This window comes from Macaca fascicularis, chromosome 4, assembly GCF_037993035.2.
Source record: "Macaca fascicularis isolate 582-1 chromosome 4, T2T-MFA8v1.1".
Taxonomy (NCBI): domain Eukaryota; kingdom Metazoa; phylum Chordata; class Mammalia; order Primates; family Cercopithecidae; genus Macaca; species Macaca fascicularis.
In genome coordinates, this window is record NC_088378.1 from 159,314,492 (window position 1) to 159,336,404 (window position 21,913).

Genomic DNA, 21,913 nt, shown 5'->3' on the forward strand with positions numbered 1-21,913 from the left:
ATTTACGAAACCTAAAAGTTCATGAAGTGAAATTATTTGAATTAAATACTACTGTGCAGTTGCAAATTATTGTGAATTCACCCTGCCCAAATCATCCAGGACTGGGTCAATTTAATGTTGATTTGGTCTATAACAAACCAGTTGGTTACATTGCATTTTCAGGAAATGGTCACCAGTGCAACATTTTCTTATTAAAGGAGAGAGAGCCTAACTTTTAGCATGGAATCTTAATGGAAATATGATTTTGCAGAAAGGAGTCTATGTAAAAAAAAAAATCTATATTTGAAAATTTGGAGATTAATCTCAATTTCTGGGTTGTCTGTCACACATGACAAAAATTTACTGAAGTAATGTTGTGTGTGATTGATAAAAGTTATAATGGAGAACCACAAAAGTGTATGAGAACAGCAGAAAAATCATCTTTCACAGCAGAGATGATATATTGGAAAATATAAAATCAAAATATAGTTTAAAAATAGATGGAAATTTAAAAAGTTAACTTCATCATGCTTTATAATAAATGCATTGGTACTTTATCATTGATCAAGGGTTCTGCCAGTGTTTGAGGGTAAGATTGCAGTCAGTTGGTGAGTTTTTCTCTTAAATACTATCCTCACAGCAGGAAGTTGCTAAACAGATCTGTTATTACCTGAGTTCAGGGACGCAAGCTTAACGGAAGGTCTGATGACGCAACATCCTCCTTTGTCTGCAGTATAAAAGGGAAAGAAAGTAAACTTTTGAACTGCCTTAAACTATAACTTGTTTTGTAGTTGGTAATGACTTTCCTTACTGTGAAGTAGGCAAAGATGGTGTTAACTATTTAAACCATTTTACAGATGTAGAGCCGGATATCAGAAAAGTAAATGACTTTTTTTTTCCTTAAGGTCAATTAATAGTAGCTAGTAAGTCGCAGAGCTGAGGCTGCTTTTCAGGATTTGACTTGCAAACTTGTGCTTTTTCCCTGATACCGCCCACCATCTGAAATGCTCTTCTTCCTGCCCTCCCTCACCTCCAGTAGAACTCCTGTCCAGGCTGAGAAAATGCAAGTTCAGATGTCAGTTCTTCCAGGATGTTTTCCTTGATTTCCATCCCATCAAATGTGTCATGTTTTGTGATTAACTTTCGTCATAGTACTGATCATAATTACTCTGTAATATAATAACTTAATTAGCTTTTTATAGGTTGTTTCCTGCAGGAAGGCAGAGGCTGTTTCATAGTATCCTTAGCACCTAACAGGGATCATACCTCAGAGGCTCTTAAATGTGTGTTAAATGAATGAGTTCCTTTCAAATACTTAACTTGAGTTATCTCAAAAAAAAAAAAAAAAGTTTAGTATTTTTTAAAAGGCCACTGAAAGCTGTCATGGTAAGGATTTTCTTATTTTTAAAGTTTGGTTTTTCGTATCAATTTTCGAAGTTTGTCAAGATTATAAACAAGCTTTCCTGGTTGAGTAAGTCTGCTCTGGAGTCCTAGGGCCATATCCCCCTTTTCCCTAGATCTCTTGTGTTTTTTTACCTTAACAATTTTACTAACAGGAGTGTATGCATGCACACATGCCCCCAAGGTGTTAGAATTTGTTACCTCCCGTGGTATTACGCACAGTGGTTTTTGCTCATCTGTATTTTTTTTTCTACAAATGAATATATATTGCTTTTGTAATAAGAAATGTCATTTTTATCTAAGCATTACCTAAAATTTCATCTAATGTTTACTTCTAAATTGTATAATTATTACCTAGACCTTCATAGGATAAATCCTAAAGATTAGATATTTATTGTTGCTTATAAGAGTGCGGATGGTTCTGAAGGACATACATTGACAGCTTAAATATGTCCAAATGTAGTTATTGGCAGATAGATATTCACTGAGTGGAATGAGTGAAAACTGGAAACTATCTAGGACATCAGTTTAAAAATTAAGATTCAGCAATACTTTAGCCAATAAGATAGCCTGTGAGAGAGAAATAGTGTCATGTGGTGAAAAGGGATGAGAGAATGAAGCTCAGTCGGTTTTTAAGTGATCAGTTACCCTTGAAAGAGTGTATATTCTTAAGTAGTGAGGACAAATGCCAGAATGCCGACTATTTAAATATAGTCTAGGAGTGGATTGAGTATGAGGTCCGGTACGAGCTGAACTGGGTTCCAGGAGTGAGATGTATTTGTTTTGAGAGTAAGGTTTTCACCTTACATACTGGAAATCAGTGCTGGGAGTAGAGGGGAGAGGGGTGGCTAGGGAGTTGGCGGGGCCGCAGTTGATCAATGAAGACGTACAGATCTGAGTTTGAAAAATAATAGGATTGTGCAGAAATATGATTTCTCCATACTGATGTAAAGTCATAAAACTACTACATTTTAGCATATGTACTTTTTTCCCTCCCTTATCTCCAGGGGTACAAATTTGTTAAAAGTCAGCGACATGTTTGGCTTTGAATACATTCAAGATTTAACTAAATACCTTTTTTGCAGATTTCTATTGCCTCATGAAGTTAGTTTATTCATAGGCTATACAGTTCAGTAGTGATTTATTTTAAACTAAGCTGCAAGTATGATATTTCTAAAATTAGGTTTGTTTTTTCGTTTTCAGTAATGATGTAGACATGGAAACAGATCACTACTCCAATGGAGTTGGAGAAACTTCATCCAATGGTTTCCTAAATGGTAGCTCTAAACATGACCACGAAATGGAAGATTGTGACACCGAAATGGGTCTGCAGTGATATTTCTTACATTTTTAATAAAAAATGATGGCTACAAGGTTATGTTTTTACTTGTACTGATTCACAGCTGATGAGCATAAACCAGATTTAACGATGTATGTGCCGTAGGACTTGACAGTAATGCATAGCACTTAAACTCTTGTTTGAGTGGGCTGCTAGAGAAAATAGTTACCTTTCAGCTACAGGCAGTGTTCCTTGCTGAATTGCTTAGGCTCAGGTTTAGCGCTGTCACTAATGCAGCAGAACTGAATTACTGGTGTTGAGCCTCTAGGCTATTTTAGGTTAGAGATGATAAAACTTCTTTATTTATTTCAGTATAGTCAGTAAGGCCAAATGGGTAGATAATTTTACAAATTCTAATCAGTATTTCTTAAATGGGTTTAATGTAAACGTGTGTGACTATGCATAGTACTATCCCTGATATATAGTAGATGCTTAAGTATGACCTCCCTCACCAAAAAAACTCCCACCACAAAAAACAAAATGATGTGGCTCCAAGACACATTAGCATGCATAATTTTATTTTGTAGACAACTTATGTAGTAAATTGCCTGTCCCATCAGCAAACTATCCCATCAAATGGCGAGTGAAAATTTGTTGGAATAAATTTTTTCATTTATTTGTTGGAATTCCATGGCAATGTTAGATTTCTTATTATTTTGAGATTGAGTGATATTACTAAAATTGTTTTTTAAAAAGAAATGCAGCTTTGTTTTTAATATCAGCCACCTCAGTTTCTGAAGAGTAATTTAAGTATAGTGATAAAGAGCAGGAGTTCTAGAGCCAGATTACATAGATTTGATTTCTGCAACTGCCACCTACTAGCTGTGTGACCTTGGAAAAATTACTTAACTGCTCTGCGTCTCAGTTTCTTCATCTGTAAAATGGGTATAATAATAACCTCATAAGTTATTGTGAAAAGTAAATGAATAATCCAAAAAGCTGATAGCACAGAGTGCTTAGGAAATATTAACCACCATCATCATCGTTACCTTCTTCATTATTAATGATTTATTTATTAGTAATTTATATAAATTATTTTATCAATCAAGATATATAAAATTATTTTCTTGGCTGGGCAAGGTGGCTCATGCCTGTAATCCCAGCACTTTGGGAGGCCGAGGCAGGTGGATCACAAGGTCAGGAGTTTGAGACCAGCCTGACCAATATAGTGAAACCCCGACTCTGCTAAAAATACAAAAATTAGTCAGGCATGGTGGCACATGCCTGTAATCCCAGCTACTCAGGAGGCCGAGGCAGGAGACTTCCTTGAACCTGGGAGGCAGAGGTTGCATTGAGCTGAGATCACACCACTGCACTCCAGCTTGGGCGACTGAGTGAGACTCCAAAAAAAAAAGTATTTTCTCAAAGTGGTATTTTTCAAAAAGTAGTGCATTTAATCTTTTCAATTAGTATAATATGCTGTCTTCTGTATTTTTATTGTAGTCATTTAGGTTTTCTTAGCTTTCTTGAACATTTTATTACATCTCTACTATGTCAATTAAGGTAGCCCGAGTGGCATTATTACGGTTTTCTTTTTCTTTCTTTTTTTTTTTTTTGGTAAATGTTGCTTAATGTAGTTTGGGAATTACACTTTTTCTAAAATTTTTTTCTGACATAAGTACCCTCTAACACTGAAAGGTTGTCCCCTCTCAACTGCACGCTGAATACTGGATCCTAGACTCTTGAGAGCTAAATAGAGTATTATCTTTTTGCTGCAGTTTCATGTTAAATTAAAAATGAATTTTTAACAATCTGCATATTTAGATGAAATATTAGGGAATAGTTACTAAATGTACAAAATGTTATAAGAAATGTATGTTGTCTTCATTATACTCCATTCCATAAGGTAGTAAAATACTTGTCTGTTTTTCTTACAGAAGTTGATTCAAGTCAGTTGAGACGCCAGTTGTGTGGAGGAAGTCAGGCCGCCATAGAAAGAATGATCCACTTTGGACGAGAGCTGCAAGCGATGAGTGAACAGCTAAGGAGAGACTGCGGCAAGAACACTGCAAATAAAAAAATGTTGAAGGTGAATATATTTTTTCTTGAAAAATTATGTGTCGGCCAGGCGCGGTGGCTCAAGCCTGTAATCCCAGCACTTTGGGAGGCCGAGACGGGCGGATCACGAGGTCAGGAGATCGAGACCATCCTGGCTAACACAGTGAAACCCCGTCTCTACTAAAAATACAAAAACTTAGCCGGGCAAGGTGGCAGGCGCCTGTAGTCCCAGCTACTCGGGAGGCTGAGGCAGGAGAATGGCGTGAACCCGAGAGGCGGAGCTTGCAGTGAGCTGAGATCCGGCCACTGCACTCCAGCCTGGGTGACAGAGCGAGACTCCGTCTAAAAAAAAAAAAAAAAAAAAAAAAAAAGAAAAATTATAAATGTGTCAAAGGAACTAAAATGTAGTTTTGCGAAACATTGAGCAGTGTACTAGAAATTCTTGTTAGGGAACTTGGACCTGACCTTCCCCCTGGCTCCTTGCCCATTTGAGAGTGGAAATGTTTGAAGAAGTTAGGCAGTTCAGTTCTGATCTGCTGGGAAGAGCATTGTACTAAAGCAAAAAAAAAAAAAAAAAAAAAAAAAAAAGGATTAAATCCCAGTACTAGTGCTTATCAACATTGTGTGTCCTTGTTAACTTAGTTTCTTAGTTTTATTTTCTCAGCTGTAAAATCAGCAGTTACTAGGAAAAATGTGGGTGTGCAGATAAAACTATAAATCTGAGATTTTATTTTAGTAAATATTGTTCAGGGTTATAGCAATTTGGATGTATAACACATGGTTCTCATTTTGATGAGGATTAGTGAAGAATTGGGTCACTTTTCATGGCCAGAACAGTTAAAATACATTTTAAAGTCTCTTCTGGATTGTTGTCCATGAGCTGGTAGGATGGATGTGATCTAATTCAATAAAGTAGCCACAGTTTTGTCTACCAGTTGAAGGTGGAGGGGCTTTCTCCTAACTTAAGTCAGCATTGCAGTTGTAGAGATGTACAGCTCTTTAACAGTTGGTTCATTGTAAACATTTTCTTCTGAATATTTTGGAAGAAGATTGAAAAATTAAAGGGGAGATGAATGCAATGGCCTTGGGACTGATGTTTAGGGATGGTAGGAAAGGGCAAAAGATTCCTTCTGCTTTCTCTTCCTGACCTGGACTGAGAGTTGGTACAGGTTGAGTATCCCTAATCTGAAAATCTGAAATGCTGCGGAATCTGATACTTAGAGTGCCAACATGATGCACAAGGATATGCTCATGGGAACATTTTGGATTTTTAGATTAGAGATGCTCAGTCAGTAACTATTTTAAAATTTGAAAAAATCTGAAATCTGAAACATAGCATACGTGTAGGACATAACATGCTTGCCTGGCCTAGGATGGGTTATAGAGCCACCTATAACACCTCAAGTTAAAGGCATGCAATCTTGTATTTTTCCCTAGCAGAGATGGGAAGACAGGTTTATTTATCATACTTCGTACTTCATCTACTCGATAGTATAAAAACTGCTATTTCTAGTGGTTACCCTGAGCTATCCAAAAAGTTAAATTATTATTTTTATGCTAGATAAAAAATAATTGGTGGATTATGCAGTTGAAACAAGTTTAATTTAAAAAGTCAAATCAGGCCGGGCATGGTGGCTCATGCCTGTAATCCCAGCACTTTGGGAGGCCAAGGCAGGTGGATCACAAGGTCAAGAGATCGAGACCATCCTGGCTAACGTGGTGAAACCCCGTCTCTACTAAAAATACAAAAAATTAGCCGGGCATGGTGGCAGGCGCCTGTAGTCCCAGTTATTTGGGAGGCTGAGGCAGGAGAATGGCATGAACCCGAGAGGTGGAGATGGCAGTGAGCCAAGATTGCGCCACTGCACTCCAGCCTGGACGACAGAGCCAGACTCCCTCTCAAAAAAAAAAAAAAAAAGTCAAATCAGACATTCATATATCTGGAAAATATCCGTATTTGCCTGAGGAGATTAAGATTTCCATGAACTCAGACTGCTAAAACTCCTCTTTTTTGTATTTTTTTTTTTATTTTTAAACTTTGTAGAGATGAGGTCTCACTGTGTTGCCAAGGCTGGTCTTGGACTCCGGGCCTCAAGCAATCCTCCTGCCTTGACCTCTGAAAATGCTGGTATTATAGGCATGAGCCACTGTGTCCAGCTTAACTCTTCCCCTTTTAAATATTTATCTTAATTGACTGCCTCCATTGTTTAGCACCAAGTTGGTCAATCTGTGTTTATTAAATTGAAGTAGAATTCATTTGAAAAGTAAAATAGATTTTTCCACATTGGGGATTTTCATTACTATGCAACTTGGTGGTAGAACTTTTTCTGGTACTAGGAGTGCTAAGAAACTTAACATTTAGGCTCTTTATTAAGTTATTTTAGGTGTCTAAAATTACCCATTTGGAAACTGAGTACTACTTTGGTTGGTACTGAGGATGTCTTAGGGCAGTTGTTTTCAACATACTTGATGTCTGAATCCTTTAAAAATTATTAAGGGGCCAGGCACAGTGGCTCATGCCTGTAATCCCAGCACTTTGGAAGGCCGAGGCGGGTGGATCACCTAAGGTCGGGAGTTCGAGACCAGGCTGACCAACATGGAGAAACCCCGTCTCTACTAAAAATACAAAAAATTAGCCGGGTGTGGTGGCGCATGCCTGTAATCCCAGCTACTCGGGGGACTAAGGTAGGAGACTCGCTTGAACTGGGGAGGTGGAGGTTGCGGTGAGTCGAGATCGCCCCATTGCACTCCAGCCTGGGCAACAAGAGTGAAACTCTGTCTCAAAAAAAAAAATTAAGGATCCCCGAAGAGTTTTTGTTTATATAATGTGTTACATCTATTGATATTTACCTTATTAAAATTAAAACTATTCATTTTAAAATAAATCCATTAAATAAGAAGCAAGTTATTTTTATGAAAAATAATTATCTTCCCCAAACAAAAAGAAGAGCTGGCACAGTGGTGCATGGCTCTAATCCCAGCTACTCAGGAGGCTGAGGCAGGATGATCACTTGAGCCCAGGAGTTCAGGTTTAGCCTGTGCAACATAGTGAGACCTTGTCTCTTAAAAAAAAAGAAAAATGAGAAGAGTGGCATTGCTTTATATTTTTTTGTTAAGTCTCTTTATTGCTTGGTTTAATAGGTGAGCTGTATTCACATACAAGACCAGACTGCCTTTAGTCTGTTGTGATATCACATCATGTGCCCCTGGAAAATTCCACTGTATAGTCATGAGGAAATGAAAGAGAAAAGGGCAAGGAACATCTTAGTACTATTATAAAAATAATTTTGACTTCACAGACTGCCTGAAAGGTCCCTGGACCCAGGTATCCCTGAACCATACTTTGAGTACTGTTGTTTTAGGGCATATTTGGAAATAAGAATTTTTTTTTTTTTTAATTTAAGAATTCGTAGACTTTTTTTTACACTAGGCTATCTGACTTGGCTTTCTTGTTAAAACTTCATGCTAATTGAGCAGGATGAAGTACCTTTGAAACTTTAAGATTATACTCCATTAGCTTACTTTGTGTTTGATTCTTATTTACATGAAGCTCAGAAGATGGCATTATATGGCCAATTCCCAAAGATACTCCTTGGTTATAAACTGAAGGGTGTGAAGATATATCATCTTCTTCTAAAGAGTATAGATATCTTTGATTTTGCACCTCTAACTTCTAAGCAAATGCCAGCTACTTTCAGAGACTTTCTTAATACTCTGAGCTGCTTCCATCTCATTTCCCAAACTTACCTTGATCTAGATAGGGATAAGGTGAGTAACTGACCCACCTTATAAGTAGCCAAAGAACAAGGCCAGATGATTTGAGGGCAACATGAAGAGAAAACAGGTTTAGAAATCATTCCACCACTTTTTATTCGTCACTTTAGTTCACTTGTAATTGTAGCATTTTTTTAAAAATCTCATTTTTAGGTTTGCATAAACTTTGAGTCATGTGACTCAGAAGTTCATGCACATCCAGACACACACACACGAGAGAGAGAGATTTGATTAATGTTGAAGGTCAGGTGGCACACTGTTTCTCTTGACCTTTTTCCTTTTAGTTTTTTCAGTCTTCTTTCCTCTTTTCCTGTTGTCTTTGTTCCTTATCTGCTACGTTTTCCAGTGGCTCCCAAAAGAACTCTTAAATTGTTTGTTGAGCAGCTGTTTATTGAATTTTTGCAGTGTGGAGAGGCATTGTTGTAGGGACTCTGGAAAGTCCAGTATGAATGAACAGCCCCAGCCTGCAAGGAGCCTTTAATCTAGTAACTGAAATAGCAATAGAACCATTGAGAGTCACCCTATTTAGAAACTGCTCCAGATTCTAAACTAAATATGAGTACAATTTGAAAATCCTACCTAAATGATGTCATATTTCCCTCAGAAGTTATTCCACTGAGGTAATGTTTTTTGCTTTAAAATAACCCATAATGCTACATATTTCAGGTATTTTCAGTTTTGTGCCTTAATTCCCATGTGCATATATTTTAACTAGCTAATAACCGTAGTGGCACTATTTTGTATTATTTTGTTGTAAGAATTTATTTCCTCCCAGTTTTCTATGTATTATTTCTAATTATTTTTAAATGGCTACACAAGGCTGGGTGTGGCAGCTCACACCTCTAATCCCAACACTTTGGGAGGCTGAGGCAAGAGAATTGCTTGATCCTAGGAGTGCGAGGCTGCAGTGAGCTGTGATTGCACCACTGCACTCCAGCCTGGGTGACATAGTGAGACCCTGTCTCAAAAAACACAAAAGGCTCCATGATATTTTATTGTTGCTGTATAGGTTTATTTCAACATTGCTTTGTTGTTGGATTTTTCCATTTGCTTTTATGTCAGATGCTTTAGTGACATCTTTATACATGCATCTTTGTTTCTTCACATTATTCCACTGAGATAAAGTTCTAGAAATAGAATTGAGTCAAATAATATGAACATTATTGTGGCTCTCACTACGTGTTGCTATACTGGTTTTCAGAAACCCTCTACCAACTTTTACCAGCAGTAATAAAAGAACGTACCAATGGCACTACTACATTAATGCTACTTTAGTGGGTTCAACATATGTTAGTATCTTAAAATTGCTTATTTGCATTTCTTTGGTTATCATCACCAGTTAATTTTTACAGCAGGCTTTAAACCATTAGTATTGTTTTGCCGGTTTCATTCATTTTCCTTTGTGAAGAAAGAATAAAGTCCTAGATGTTTACTACTGTGAGTTCGATGGTATAAAACATTTTTTTCTTTTTAAGTCTCTGTTAGTTTTGTTGCTTACAGCCTCACTCTAATTTCAAGCCATGTTTTATAGTGTTGTTGTGTGATCCTTCTAAAATAAAGTCTAATCCGTATCGGTTTCCTTCATTTTAAACCTTATTTCCTTATTGGAAAAACTTCAAGCTTTTTAGTATGTTTTTTGGGGTATTTTAGCATCTAACCGCTTATCCATGTTTCCAACCATGCTTTTTTCTCCTTTCTCTCAGCCTCAGTTTGCATGTATTAAGTCAATAGTGATGTACTGTGTGTTATTTATTTACATGTAAGCCTTCCCCAGGAGACTTGTGAGTTCCTTGAAGCAGTGCCTAGGTCCTGGTCATCAGTGTATCCTCAATATCTGGCAGCTGTATTCCGTAAACATATGTTGAATTGTACTGAAACTGAAATACCAGAGAAAAATTTTAGACTTTTCTTCTTCTTAACATTTAGATTGGTAACTAAAAGAATCTGCATCTTACTATTCACTGCCTCAGTTTGCTTCTGTAGATGACAGACATGATATTAACCTTAGATGATTATTGTAAGGATTAAATAGATGATCCATATTAGTGCTTAACACACTTCTTCATACAATATTAGTGCACAATATATTGTCATTTTAAAGAACTTTTTCTCTGAGTTTTTAAACACTACAGTGTAGTCTTTTTTTTTCTTTAAGTGCCAGGGTACAGGAACTTAAAAGTTACATGTGCAGGATGTGCAGGTTTGTTACATAGGTAAACGTGTGCCATGGTGGTTTGCTGTACTGGACAGTGTAGTCTTAAGATTTGGGACTGCGACATTTCACATTTTCGGTGGCATGTTAGGTTTAGGCTGTGAATATAATTTTGTACTTGAAGTTTTTGTTTACCAAGTATTCCTTGGAAAAATTGTTCAATATTTCTTTTTAAATTTATTTCTATACTATGGGTATGGTACCCTCATCAGATGGTTGTGGGATAAGTCTTGAGCAAAGCTCAATCTTTAAAAATAACGTGTTTTTTTTTTTTTTTTTTTTTTTTTGAGTGGAGTCTCTATCATCCAGGCTGGAGTGCAGTGGCACGATCTTGGCTCACTGCAACCTCCGCTTCCTGGGTTCAAGCTGTTCTCCTACCTCAGCCTCCCGAGTAGCTGGGATTAGAGGCATGCACCACCATGCCTAATTTTTGTATTTTTAGTAGAGATGGGGTTTCACCATGTTGGCCAGGTTGGTCTTGAACTCCTGGCCTCAAATAAGCCGCCCGCCTCTGCTTCCCAAAGTGCTGGGATAACAGGTGTGAGCCACCACACCCGGCCAAAAACAAACTAATGTGTTTGATTTGGGTTAGCTTTACAAGATAAAGGATCATATGTTCCTTCCATGGGTTGGGAAGTAGAACCAAGTAGCTTTGTGGGATGCATAAAACATCTTCAGTGCTGGAAGAAGCAGGTCTTGCTATCAACAGGCGTATGAATTATCTTTCTGTACCAAGCACCTGAGTAGCTTCAGGGGATTCAAAATAGTATGGTAAATAATTTTTATCTTCAAAGAACTTTTATTATAATTGGAGCAGAAAACTACCCAGAATGAAGTATTCAGCAATATAAAACAGTGGAGGAGTCATGTTTGTTTGCGTAGAGGCACGTGCATTCCATGCCTTGTCTCAGACTGACTTCACAGCATTTCTTCATGGGTTATTCTTCTCTAAATCCACAATGTTAGAGGCTCATTTGGATGAGAAAGGGCAAGAGTACAGTTGATCATGAGCCTCTCTCCCACCTCTGCTTTCATAACACTAGTAAGATAACTAGAGAAATGATGGAAAATGGGTGTGGAATCTGATTTTTTGAGCAGCGGAACCTAGGAGATGGTGCTCTTTAGGAATTTCAGTAGTCAGCATTTTGAAAGTGTTATGTTCCTGAGCTCACAAATCGACTGTTTCTGCAGCAACTCTCCATGTCTGCCTTCCGAATTGGGAAGTGTGTGTGAATTTCTGTATAATATTGCTCTGGATTAGGGTATTGACTTTTGGCATAATAATAAGACATCATTTATTGAAAGATTAGAATGAACTGATACTGCTAATTTCGTTTAGTTCTCATACAAATCTAGGAAATGGAGCCTCTTATCGTCCCCATTATGCAGATAATGAAACTGGCACTTAGATTGTTACTTGCCAAAGGCCACACAGCCAGTTAGTGGTGGGGCTTGGATTTGAAGCCAGTATCTGAAACCACCATTAGTATGTGCCTCTCAGAAAGACGACAAAAATGTAAAGTAGTTGTTTGAAAAGAAGACTGTCAGTTATTTTAAGTTTTGAAGAGGAGTGGCTTGAAAGTAGCTGGAAATAACTGAATGCATAAAACAGGTGCTGAAGGGCAGCCTGTTCAATTTTTTCATAACTGAATTTGAGAAGATGATATTCAGTGAGATGTGTCCAGTTCCTAAATCTGTTGAAAAAAGGAAATGCAGGCAGGCCCTCTCCTTTGACTGTCACATTCATATCAGTAGTAATAAATTGTGAAGTAAAACAACTGAATGTTTTGCCTTCCACTCTCCCTACACCTGTACTAGTTCATTCCTTTGAATTTTTTTATTTTTTTCTGTTTTGTGTTTAGGGATGGGAGGAAGATGAATGAGAATGGCTGTCCACAGGAAAAATGAAAATAAATTAGGCTTTGCTGCATAATTTAATTGTTCAAAAATGTAGAGCATCCCAGTGCTAGGAGTAAGTGAGTTTAAAGGTTACATTAGTCTAGTGCCTGGAAGCCATATTTTACCTCCCAACTTGGAAACATTTGTGAGCATAAGAGTTGAACTATTTGAATTAAAACCAAATTGGTGTGTTTTCAACAGGATGCATTCAGTTTACTAGCATATTCAGATCCCTGGAACAGCCCAGTTGGAAATCAGCTTGACCCGATTCAGAGAGAACCTGTGTGCTCAGCTCTTAACAGTGCAATATTAGGTAAGTAAAGCCAAATAAGGCACAATTTCAACTAGATTCTCTGAAAATTTAAGAGAGGGTGTTTGTACTGGCATTTATACTTTGGTAAAATCATAAGGAGAATGTTTTCTATATTTTTTAAATATAAAAATACCTAAAATACAGAAACCCCCCTCCTTTAATTCCAGATTCAAATGGATTTAAATAGAATAAAAACAGTAAAATGGGGTACAACTTGGGATGTTTGGGAAATAGAAGTTTTTTTGTGCATGTATGTAAGCATTTCTGGTAGCCACGAATGTCTACTCTCATTTGAATGAGAGATTTGGTGGTTCTTTTGTATAATTCAAACTATTGCCCTACCAGAGACATTCCTTACAGCCCTCTGTAGTGAAAGGCATTTTCTGCTACTGATTTCTAGGCTAGCAATTGCATGGCATTCTCTAGTTTGGCTGTTGTAGAAGGAATCGGAGAATGTTAACAAGAACATAGACTAATAATTGTCACAAGAGTTAGGCTAGAAGGGAACAGGGTACATTTGAAGAAAATCAAAGTCAAGAAATAGAGGTTTTGGTGGAGAATGAGAATGGAAATAAGGGAGTGAAGAGCTTGAGTATCAGAGAAGCTCAAACTGATCCAGTAGAAGGCAGGATTCCTACCTGGTGCTCCCCTGTTACCTTGTTCCCCACCATTTTGCTTGAGCTATTTGCAATGGGTAGCGGCAGCCTAAGCCACGGGTATTACAGCTCCCACCATGCTTATGAATACGAGCACAAGGGCCTTCCAGGTGACTTGTGAGTACCCTGCAGGACCAAGCCTTGATGTCAAATTCTATTTGCATTTATATTAGCCAGATTCAACTACGTACCCTCACCCAATAAAAAGGGTGGGTGAGGAAGAGAAAAGCAATTTAAAAGGTGAGGCTTAGCCAGGGGTGAGCATGAAGTGCGAAACTCTAATTCGATGTTCCTGTTTGGTTGCCATTCCTATGAGCAACTCACTGTAGAGTGTATGATTCTAGTATTTATATACTGAACAAATACTTTTTGTATGAATTGTGTAACTGCACATATTGTGCATTTCTATATAAATGTGGTATGGTCGATTGTTTACATAAAACAAATTTGAGTTTTGGGCAGTTCTCATCAAAGGTAATTTGCGTAAAGAGTGAGTTTTTATTTGACTTTGAGTCTTAATTCCCAGGTAATTGGGACTCCAGTCTAGTTTAGAAGTCTGTGCTGTGCTGTTTGGCCCTGCAAGGTTCAGAAACTTTTAGTCACATATTTCAAATTATTTTAGGAAGATGAGGGCAGTGCCACAAAAAGTAGATGAAAGAGTAGTTTAGATAAGGAGACTTGCAAATGAGGGCCAGGACTCTTATGGCAAGAATGTAAAGGAAGCAAGGAAAAGCATGCATATTTGAGCCTCAGTCTGTTTCTTTGCCCTTAGAAAATTTATTGATTTGTTAAGGATCAGTACTGAAGTTTAGGAATAGGAGTAGTGTCCTTAGTGCTGTAGTTCTCTGAAATTTAGGATTTGTATATAAATGTGAATTTTCTTTGGTTAATGTGTTATATTTTCATTGGTTCTACAAAATTCATTTAGCTCCATTGATAAAAGTAACTTAGTAATAATGCTGGAATTGTACAGAAAATTATGGTTTACTATAATTGTCTTTTCGAAGTTACCATATTGTAGGTAATCATTAAGACCTAATTATTAGATGATACTAATCTTGGAAAGAATTTGAGAAAAAGTGACCCGTTTTCTTTAAGTTTAATTTCTTGAGTTCTTCAAGGGAATTTAATTGAGCACCATTATCTATAGACACATGTACTCTGACATATTGTTCTATATTATGTAGAATCAGCTATAAATAGTGCTTAATCTTATTAATATAAATGCATGTGATTCCTATAAAATTAATGACACAATTATTAAATTGCTATAGATGGGTATGTATGTTTATAAATACCATGCTATTTATGTAGGGCTATCTGTATATAGTGTTATGAAAATTTCATATATCCAGAAAAGTTAAAGATGTATCACCAAATGCTTCCTTTGACCAAAATAAAATTTTAAAAATACTCCCTGTAGATGCTTGCCTTTGAGCACGGTCTTCCCTGTAAACCCTCAAGACACCATACTTTCTCACCAGTCTACATGCCTTTTTTGCACACTTTTATTCTTAATCCTGTTTTTGTTTTGTTTTCTAAGTCCTGAATTTGCTTCTTTTTGATATTATGCTTTTTCCCTTTTGCAAATTTCCTCTTCTTTCTCCCACCATCAATTTGCATCCTCTGAACCAAGAGTGGAGTTAAACCATATGGAGCCTTCCTAGCCATGTGTCACTGTTTTTGCCCTTTGTTGTCAACTGTGCCTATAAAGAACTGATCAGTAGTTTTATTGATTAGTTGGACATTGCCTTCTCATAAAGAGAAACTACCAGCTTCTGAGTCTGGCTACTTTTACCATTAGTTCATGGTTTTTCATCTCTGGCAAGGAACAAATTTTGGTAATTATTGCATTTGTACTACAAATGTCTGACAAAGGACCCTGAAAACTTATTGGCATTTTTTAAAAATGTCTGAACTGTCCATTGTAAATTAGCACCTCCAAAACTGCAGGGTGGCTCTACTGTATGTTCTCTCACTGTCACCACCAACACCTACTCCCCACCAGCCCAAATAACATTACCTATATATGCCTTGGAGATGGCTAGGCAGCCTCAGTTTGGTCCCATCCACAGAGGTGGAAGAACCCATCAGTGGAAACTCGTAATGAAAACCTGGTGCCTTTTTAGTTTTAGTATCAGCTGACTTTGATCAACCAGAAGGGAAATAATTCCTTACTCTCCACTCCAAATATCAAATAAAAAGTTGTACCTTTCCAAAACATCATAGTTAATATGGAAATCAGTTTTTTAGTATCTGATACTTTAAAAATCTGATTCTGCAAGAGTTTATCTTATCGCTGAATAGACAATACCCATACTACCTTGTCAGAATAGTATGTCCAAGGCATCTTTTGCTTAGGAACCTTCATTTGCTGATATTTCAGAGTGGTATGGGAGTGGTAGTTTTTAAAGTCATGCAGTATTCTCCTGATTGAAATGTTTTTTAAAATGTCTTGCTAATTGCTGTTTTCATTTTTAAATTATTTTTCTTCAGAAACCCACAATCTGCCAAAGCAACCTCCACTTGCCCTAGCAATGGGACAGGCCACACAATGTCTAGGACTGATGGCTCGATCAGGAATTGGATCCTGCGCATTTGCCACAGTGGAAGACTACCTACATTAGCTATGCATTTCAAGAGCTCACACTTATATTGTGGCATATAGTCAACATGGAAGTAGACCAGCTCTGCTGATTTGAAATTTAGATTTTTTAAATTATGTACTGGGGACAGGTTTTTGTCGCTTTACATTGCTTCCTAGTTTACAGCATGATGCAAATGATTTTCTAACTTAGTGTTAGGAGAAATTATTTTCCATCTTTAACCTCTTAGTTGTCTAAGAGTTAAATATTACTGAATTTCAGACGTTCAAATTGATCATCACAAATCCTTTAAAACAATTACCTAAAAGAAACCAAAAATCCTGCCTTCTTTGTGGGGGAGGGGGGAGAGAGGGGAAGGAAATGGAACAAGTTGTGTTTGTGTTAGCATGTGGGTGATGTAAACTTCAAATTGGGAGATGTTCCGACCCCCACTCCCATATAAGCATTCAATCAGTGTAACTTGCAAAATGCATAAACATCCGACAGTTTGAATTTATAGTGTTGATGGAAGAAATCATTTTTAATGTGTACTGTAAAACTTGAAATACTCAGGAGCTGAGTGAATATGTTTGTTGCTACTTACAATCCCAACCTGTTAGTCCCAGTAGTTTTGTTTTAACATGGTCTTTTTCAACTTTGTTTCCTGTTTAACTACAGATGACTTCTGTTGTAGACTCACAAGTTTAACTGTTGTATTATAACAGTATTACATGTCAACGGTGTGGTTATGACCTTTATTTATATAAAAACCAAATATTTAGTCAATTTACCGTGTCTTAATTTAATCTTTGTACACCTTCCATTTTTAAGTGCTTAAATGAGTACTATATTGCAATAAAATGTAGTGATATAATTAACCAGCCATTAAAAATTTACTTCTACAGATACAGTGTCAATTGAGTTTATATATTAGGTACTTGCATACTTTTTATGATTAATATGAAAATTAGAGCAATTAAAATTAATGGTTTCTACAATTAATCTGAGTTCTACAACCTAAAACTGCCTTCAGTTTACTGGCATCCCTGGATTAGGGTTAAACCTGATATTATGGGTGACACAGAAAGGCAACAGGAAATTAAATTCATTTTTTTCATATTCATAATATGGCATATGAGACTCACCAGGCAACCCCAGACTGGTTAAAAGTAAAAATTTAAACGCTGTTAGCTAGCTATATTTTGTCCACTGAATCTTTAACAGCAAATTGTCTAAGGGCTGCAGTTGGAGACTTTTCTGGAATGTCCATTTCTCCTTTTTGTCAGTGCCATTTTTGCCACCCCTCCCACCCCCCAGTCGGGGAGAGTAGACGAGGTGCTATTGCTGGTATGAGTATGGCTTGAATTCAGTTAAATACATTAAAAAGAAAATTCCTTCTTAAACCACTTTTTCCTCTAGGATTGCAAGGCACAATTCTACTCCAGAAGAATGAAATGTGGTTGAGTAATTCCTCAAATAGGTTTATGATTTTTATAATGATCCTTTAAAATTATCTACCAATAATTTATTAGATAAATTCTATACATACAAAGTACAGATTCTTCATTTAGCATTGATTTACTTCTTAGTTTTCATCTTTCTGACCATCCACCGTCTTTTAAACCTCTTGGCATTTTGTTTTTTCTGGATTCCTAGAATAGAAAGTTGTGCAGTAAGAGTATTAGAGAAACATAATTCAAAATTTTTATAATTCTCTACATGAATGTAATTACTAAAACTGGGTGGGCTTATTATACATTAGATGTATATACATACTACATTGACCTGTTTTTCACAAGTTATATAAGCCATTATAAGGGGCATATAATTATGAACTATCTCCTTCAAAAGAACATGATTCAACATATAAAGCTATTAAGAGACAGGAGAATAAAGCTGGATCTTACCCCAAGCATTATTCAAAAACTGGACAGCAGCCTTTTTCACTGGTGACCTCTTGTTGGCAAGAGACAGGAACTTATTTACTAGAAATGAAAGGTATTTATCATTTCATAGTTTTATTTGCAGTAAAAAGTGAGGAAAATAGTCCATAAAAAAATTACCAGTAGTCCTGTTGGTTCCTGGCCCATATAATGAATTATGTATGAAGGCTTGTGCCGCTTGTTGCCTTGAATCTCTCAGATCTTGGTCTTTTAGCCTGACGGCCAAGTAGCTTTTATTCTGGCTGTTCATCAATATAAAAGGTTAAAAAAGAATTAATACATGCTTGCTTTCTCTCCCCCCCACCCCCGCCCGAGACAGAGTCTCACTCTGTCACTCAGGCTGCACGATCTCAGCTCATTGCAACCTCTGCCTCCCAGGTTCAAGCAACTTGCCTGCCTCAGCCTCCCAAAGTGCTGGGATTACGGGCATGGGCCACTGCACCCGGCCTACATGCTTGCTTTAATATATTTTTATCATTTGTCTCACTGTGATAAATGAAACTAATTTTGTATATGCACAGATAGAATAAAACTAAATTACAGGACTACAAGAAACAGACTAACACTCATATTTTAGTAGAGCACACCAGCACGCCCAGTTACTTTTTTTATTTTGTGTAGAGACTGGGCTTTACCATGTTGCCCAGGCTGGTCTTGAAATCCTGGACTCAAGCAATCCACCTGCTTCAGCCTCCCAAAGTGCTGGGATTACAAGTGTGAGCCACCGTGCCCAGCCCAAAACTGATTTTTCCACAGAGAATCCAATCTGAAATTACTACTAATTAAAATATTTCCCATGTTAGCCAATACTTTAACTCTCTTAGAGGTCTCCTTTATATCCCAAATAAAACAAAAGATTCATTACCTGACAGACTGTACTTTTTGTACTTTAACTTTTTTGGAGTCATTTCCTTTTTCACAGTCTTCATTTTTCTTTTGCAAATTAACTAAAAAATGGAGTTACATTTGCTAATTAGCATTCATGTAAAAATAAATCAGGAAATTTACTGGAGTTCACTTTAAGCATCCACTACACACCCATGTGGATGCAGTTTTTATTTGTATGAAATACAGGGAATAGGCCCCAGCTAACCTTGGCCAGGCCCGTGGCTTTCTAAGGGCCATTCATATTTGACTGGAAACATCTGCAAGTGCACTTGACACTTACGTGAAAAGTTATTTAAATTAGAATAGTCATACCTTCTTTGACCTTTCCTGGCGATTTCTTGACACTAAGGGAAAAAAACAAAACCACTGACTGGAATGGCAGATAGCAAAGGTTACTCAAAATATGTTATATTATTTCATCTGACTTTACAAGCAAGACACTCCCTTTCATTACCAACACCCTCAATTTCTACTCAGGAGCTCTCAGTTTGGAAAGCAACAGTCACTCCCCAGTACACTGCCACCAACTCTCAATCATTGGAAGATCTTCACAATGTAAATCTGAAAGCCTATTAGCAGGCTTCCAAAGCAGCAAAATGCTATGGGCAATGGAGTTCAAGTGAAACACTTAATAACAAGTTATATAGTATTTGAAATATGAAGTGAATGGTAGTAGGCCTGCCTCATTTCATTTGGAGAAATCACAAAGGATTAATTTAATAGTGTAGGCACAGGAGACAGTGAACAATGGAGAGAGAAATGTAAATGGACAGAATACAATACACAAGCATTTGCACAGGAGAAAGGCCACACAAAAGCGGAAGTGATGGGAGGCGGGCGGGCCAAATGAAAAGGTAAAGATGACACTTGAGCTTGGTTTTAAAAGATGAAAGGGAATTTGCCACCAAATAGATTTGCTCTTATGTTTAATGTATTCAGGATCTGAGTAACTCTTGGTAGTTTTTTTTACTGAAAATTTGAGAGCCACTGGCCTAAGCAAAAAGGGGCTAAATTTCTGAATTTAAAGCCTTAAGGAGAAAGAGGATAGAAACAAAAAATACAAATATTTAGAAGGCTAAATTTAGTAGGGTTTGACCGATTCTCAAGGACGACTATACCTTTTCGCTTTAAACCATAAAACACCAAAGATGCTAAATGAAGTGGGGAACAGGGAGGAAGGACAGGTTGGTGGTAGGTAAGGCAAGTATGGGACAAATTGAGTTTTCAGAGCCTGTGGATAAGTGCCTGCTACCCCATTAAATGATTCAAAACACTCTGTATTCACCACCACCTACTCTGCCCTAGTACAATAACAGGCAATCAACAAAATGTACTGAATGAACACAATGGGATCAGGAATTCAAAAAATGGCAAAATAAGTGAAACATAAAGTTACCTCCTCCTTTCGCACCAAATTCATATACCAAGGTAGCTTTTAAATTTGGGTTCTACAATTCCTTCAGCTATATGGAGTCAAATAAATGTACCAGTATATAATTCAAAGATGAGTGTATATAAGCAAGTAATATAAGAAGATCCATTACTTACTTAAGAGTCTGTGAAGCTGTGGTTAACTTCTCTAAAATAGTGTCTGGAAGGAGTTTTCTTTTCTTTTGGAATGAAAACGTTTAAAATTAATAAAGTCATGTACACAGTATGTCCGGAGTTGCTTCTGAAGTTACCACTTCTAAGAATGCCCTACATCTAGGCAAAGAAATGAATTAGGTTGGAAACTGCCTCCACTCCAAGTTATGGGAAGATTGGGTCCACAAAACTCCATATTCTCTGAAAGACTTGATGAAAACTGGAAAAGGTGCCCACGGTATTCCAACCCTCAGGTCACTGTTACAAACTGAAAGCCGTTAAGTAATGTCCACCTGGAGCCAGTTCTCTGTGTCGAGTGTGTACCAGACAGCAAAGCAACCATACACCAAGTCTTGTACAGCCCTTACAGTTTACAAACCACCTAATTCTCACAGCAACCTCTTATTTTCAGTTGGTGGACACTAAAGGAGACGAGTTTTTTTTTTTTTTTTGAGACAGGGTCTCTCGCTCTGTCGCCCAGCCTGGAGCGCAGTGGTGTGATCTAGGCTCAAGGCAGCCTCGACATCCCGGGCTCCGCCCACCTAGTCCCCCTAAAGTACTGCCGCGCCCGGCCCAAGCATCTTTCTACCACTGTCAGAGAAAATCTTGGTGACTTTTTCCCCACTCAATATCCTACCAACCCAAATTACATCCACCACGAGAATTATCCGCAGGCCAGGTTGTTTTAATAAGACACCTCCCCCCTATCCTCTAACCTTCTGTTCGATGAACAGCTCCTCGCGTCGCTTCCTCTTCTCCTTCAGGAGCGTTTTATCCCTGGGAGGAAGGGTGACAAGTCAGCAAAGGGAAGGACAAGCGGGACGAGAAGGGGCGGTTCTCCCCGCCCGGCCGCGGGCTCCAAACCTGCGCACGGTCTCCCGCACTCGCCGCTCCTCTTCTCTCGCTTCCGCCTGGGCGCTGGCGAAAGTCAGCTCCTCCGGGGCTTCGTCGTCAAACTCATCGTCCCCTTCCTCGTCTTCCTCCAGCGGCTCGGCGGCCGCGCCGCTGCTGGGCTGACCGAGCAACAGCCCGTGCTCCGCCTCCTCCTCCTCCGAGGCCGGCTGGCCCTCGTCCACCATCGCCTCCGCCGACGCCGGGGCGCGAGACGCGCGCGGTCGCAGCTGCACCATGTCCCACGCAGCGCTAGACCGTCTGACCTCTGACTCGGAAGCAACTGCAAGCGAAGCGCAAGCGGACTTTCATCGCCCCCTGCAGGTTGGGAGGTCCTCAGGCCGGGCGGGGCGCATGCGCGAAGCCAGGAAGGGCGTGGCCTATGGGCAGTGGGTGTGTTTCTTCCACATGGCTCGCCAAGGCCGCCGTAGGGTCGGTTGGACGCCACGGA

General features: G+C 38.2%; 2 protein-coding genes across 4 annotated transcripts in view; one reads left to right on the forward strand and one right to left on the reverse strand.

Annotated features, from left to right (window-relative positions):
* Positions 1 to 17,060, forward strand: part of RANBP9 (RAN binding protein 9) — a 96,280-nt gene extending 79,220 nt beyond the window's left edge. Inside the window, exons 11-14 of the mRNA XM_015449884.3 lie at positions 2,584 to 2,705; positions 4,597 to 4,748; positions 12,804 to 12,915; positions 16,068 to 17,060. Of these exons, the coding sequence (XP_015305370.3) occupies positions 2,584 to 2,705; positions 4,597 to 4,748; positions 12,804 to 12,915; positions 16,068 to 16,198 (517 nt within the window). The 3' untranslated portion in view covers positions 16,199 to 17,060. The remainder of the gene's footprint in view (positions 1 to 2,583; positions 2,706 to 4,596; positions 4,749 to 12,803; positions 12,916 to 16,067) is intronic.
* NOL7 (nucleolar protein 7) lies at positions 8,563 to 21,725 on the reverse strand. Of its 3 annotated transcripts, none has more exons than XM_045390533.2 (9): positions 21,436 to 21,725; positions 21,288 to 21,348; positions 20,536 to 20,597; positions 19,300 to 19,331; positions 18,965 to 19,046; positions 18,220 to 18,341; positions 18,064 to 18,141; positions 17,706 to 17,808; positions 8,563 to 8,980 (listed from the first exon to the last, which is right to left on the reverse strand). In XM_045390533.2, the coding sequence occupies exons 1-8, from the start codon at positions 21,699 to 21,701 to the stop codon at positions 17,735 to 17,737; spliced, it is 777 nt and encodes a 258-aa protein (XP_045246468.1). In that variant the 5' UTR covers positions 21,702 to 21,725; the 3' UTR covers positions 8,563 to 8,980; positions 17,706 to 17,734. The 3 variants fall into 3 exon arrangements, with proteins under 3 accessions (XP_045246468.1, XP_015305376.1, XP_005554059.1); XM_015449890.3 differs by lacking the exon at positions 8,563 to 8,980 and adding an exon at positions 9,482 to 10,368; XM_005554002.5 differs by lacking the exon at positions 8,563 to 8,980 and having other exon boundaries at positions 16,898 to 17,808.
* Positions 21,726 to 21,913: the final 188 nt, after the last annotated feature.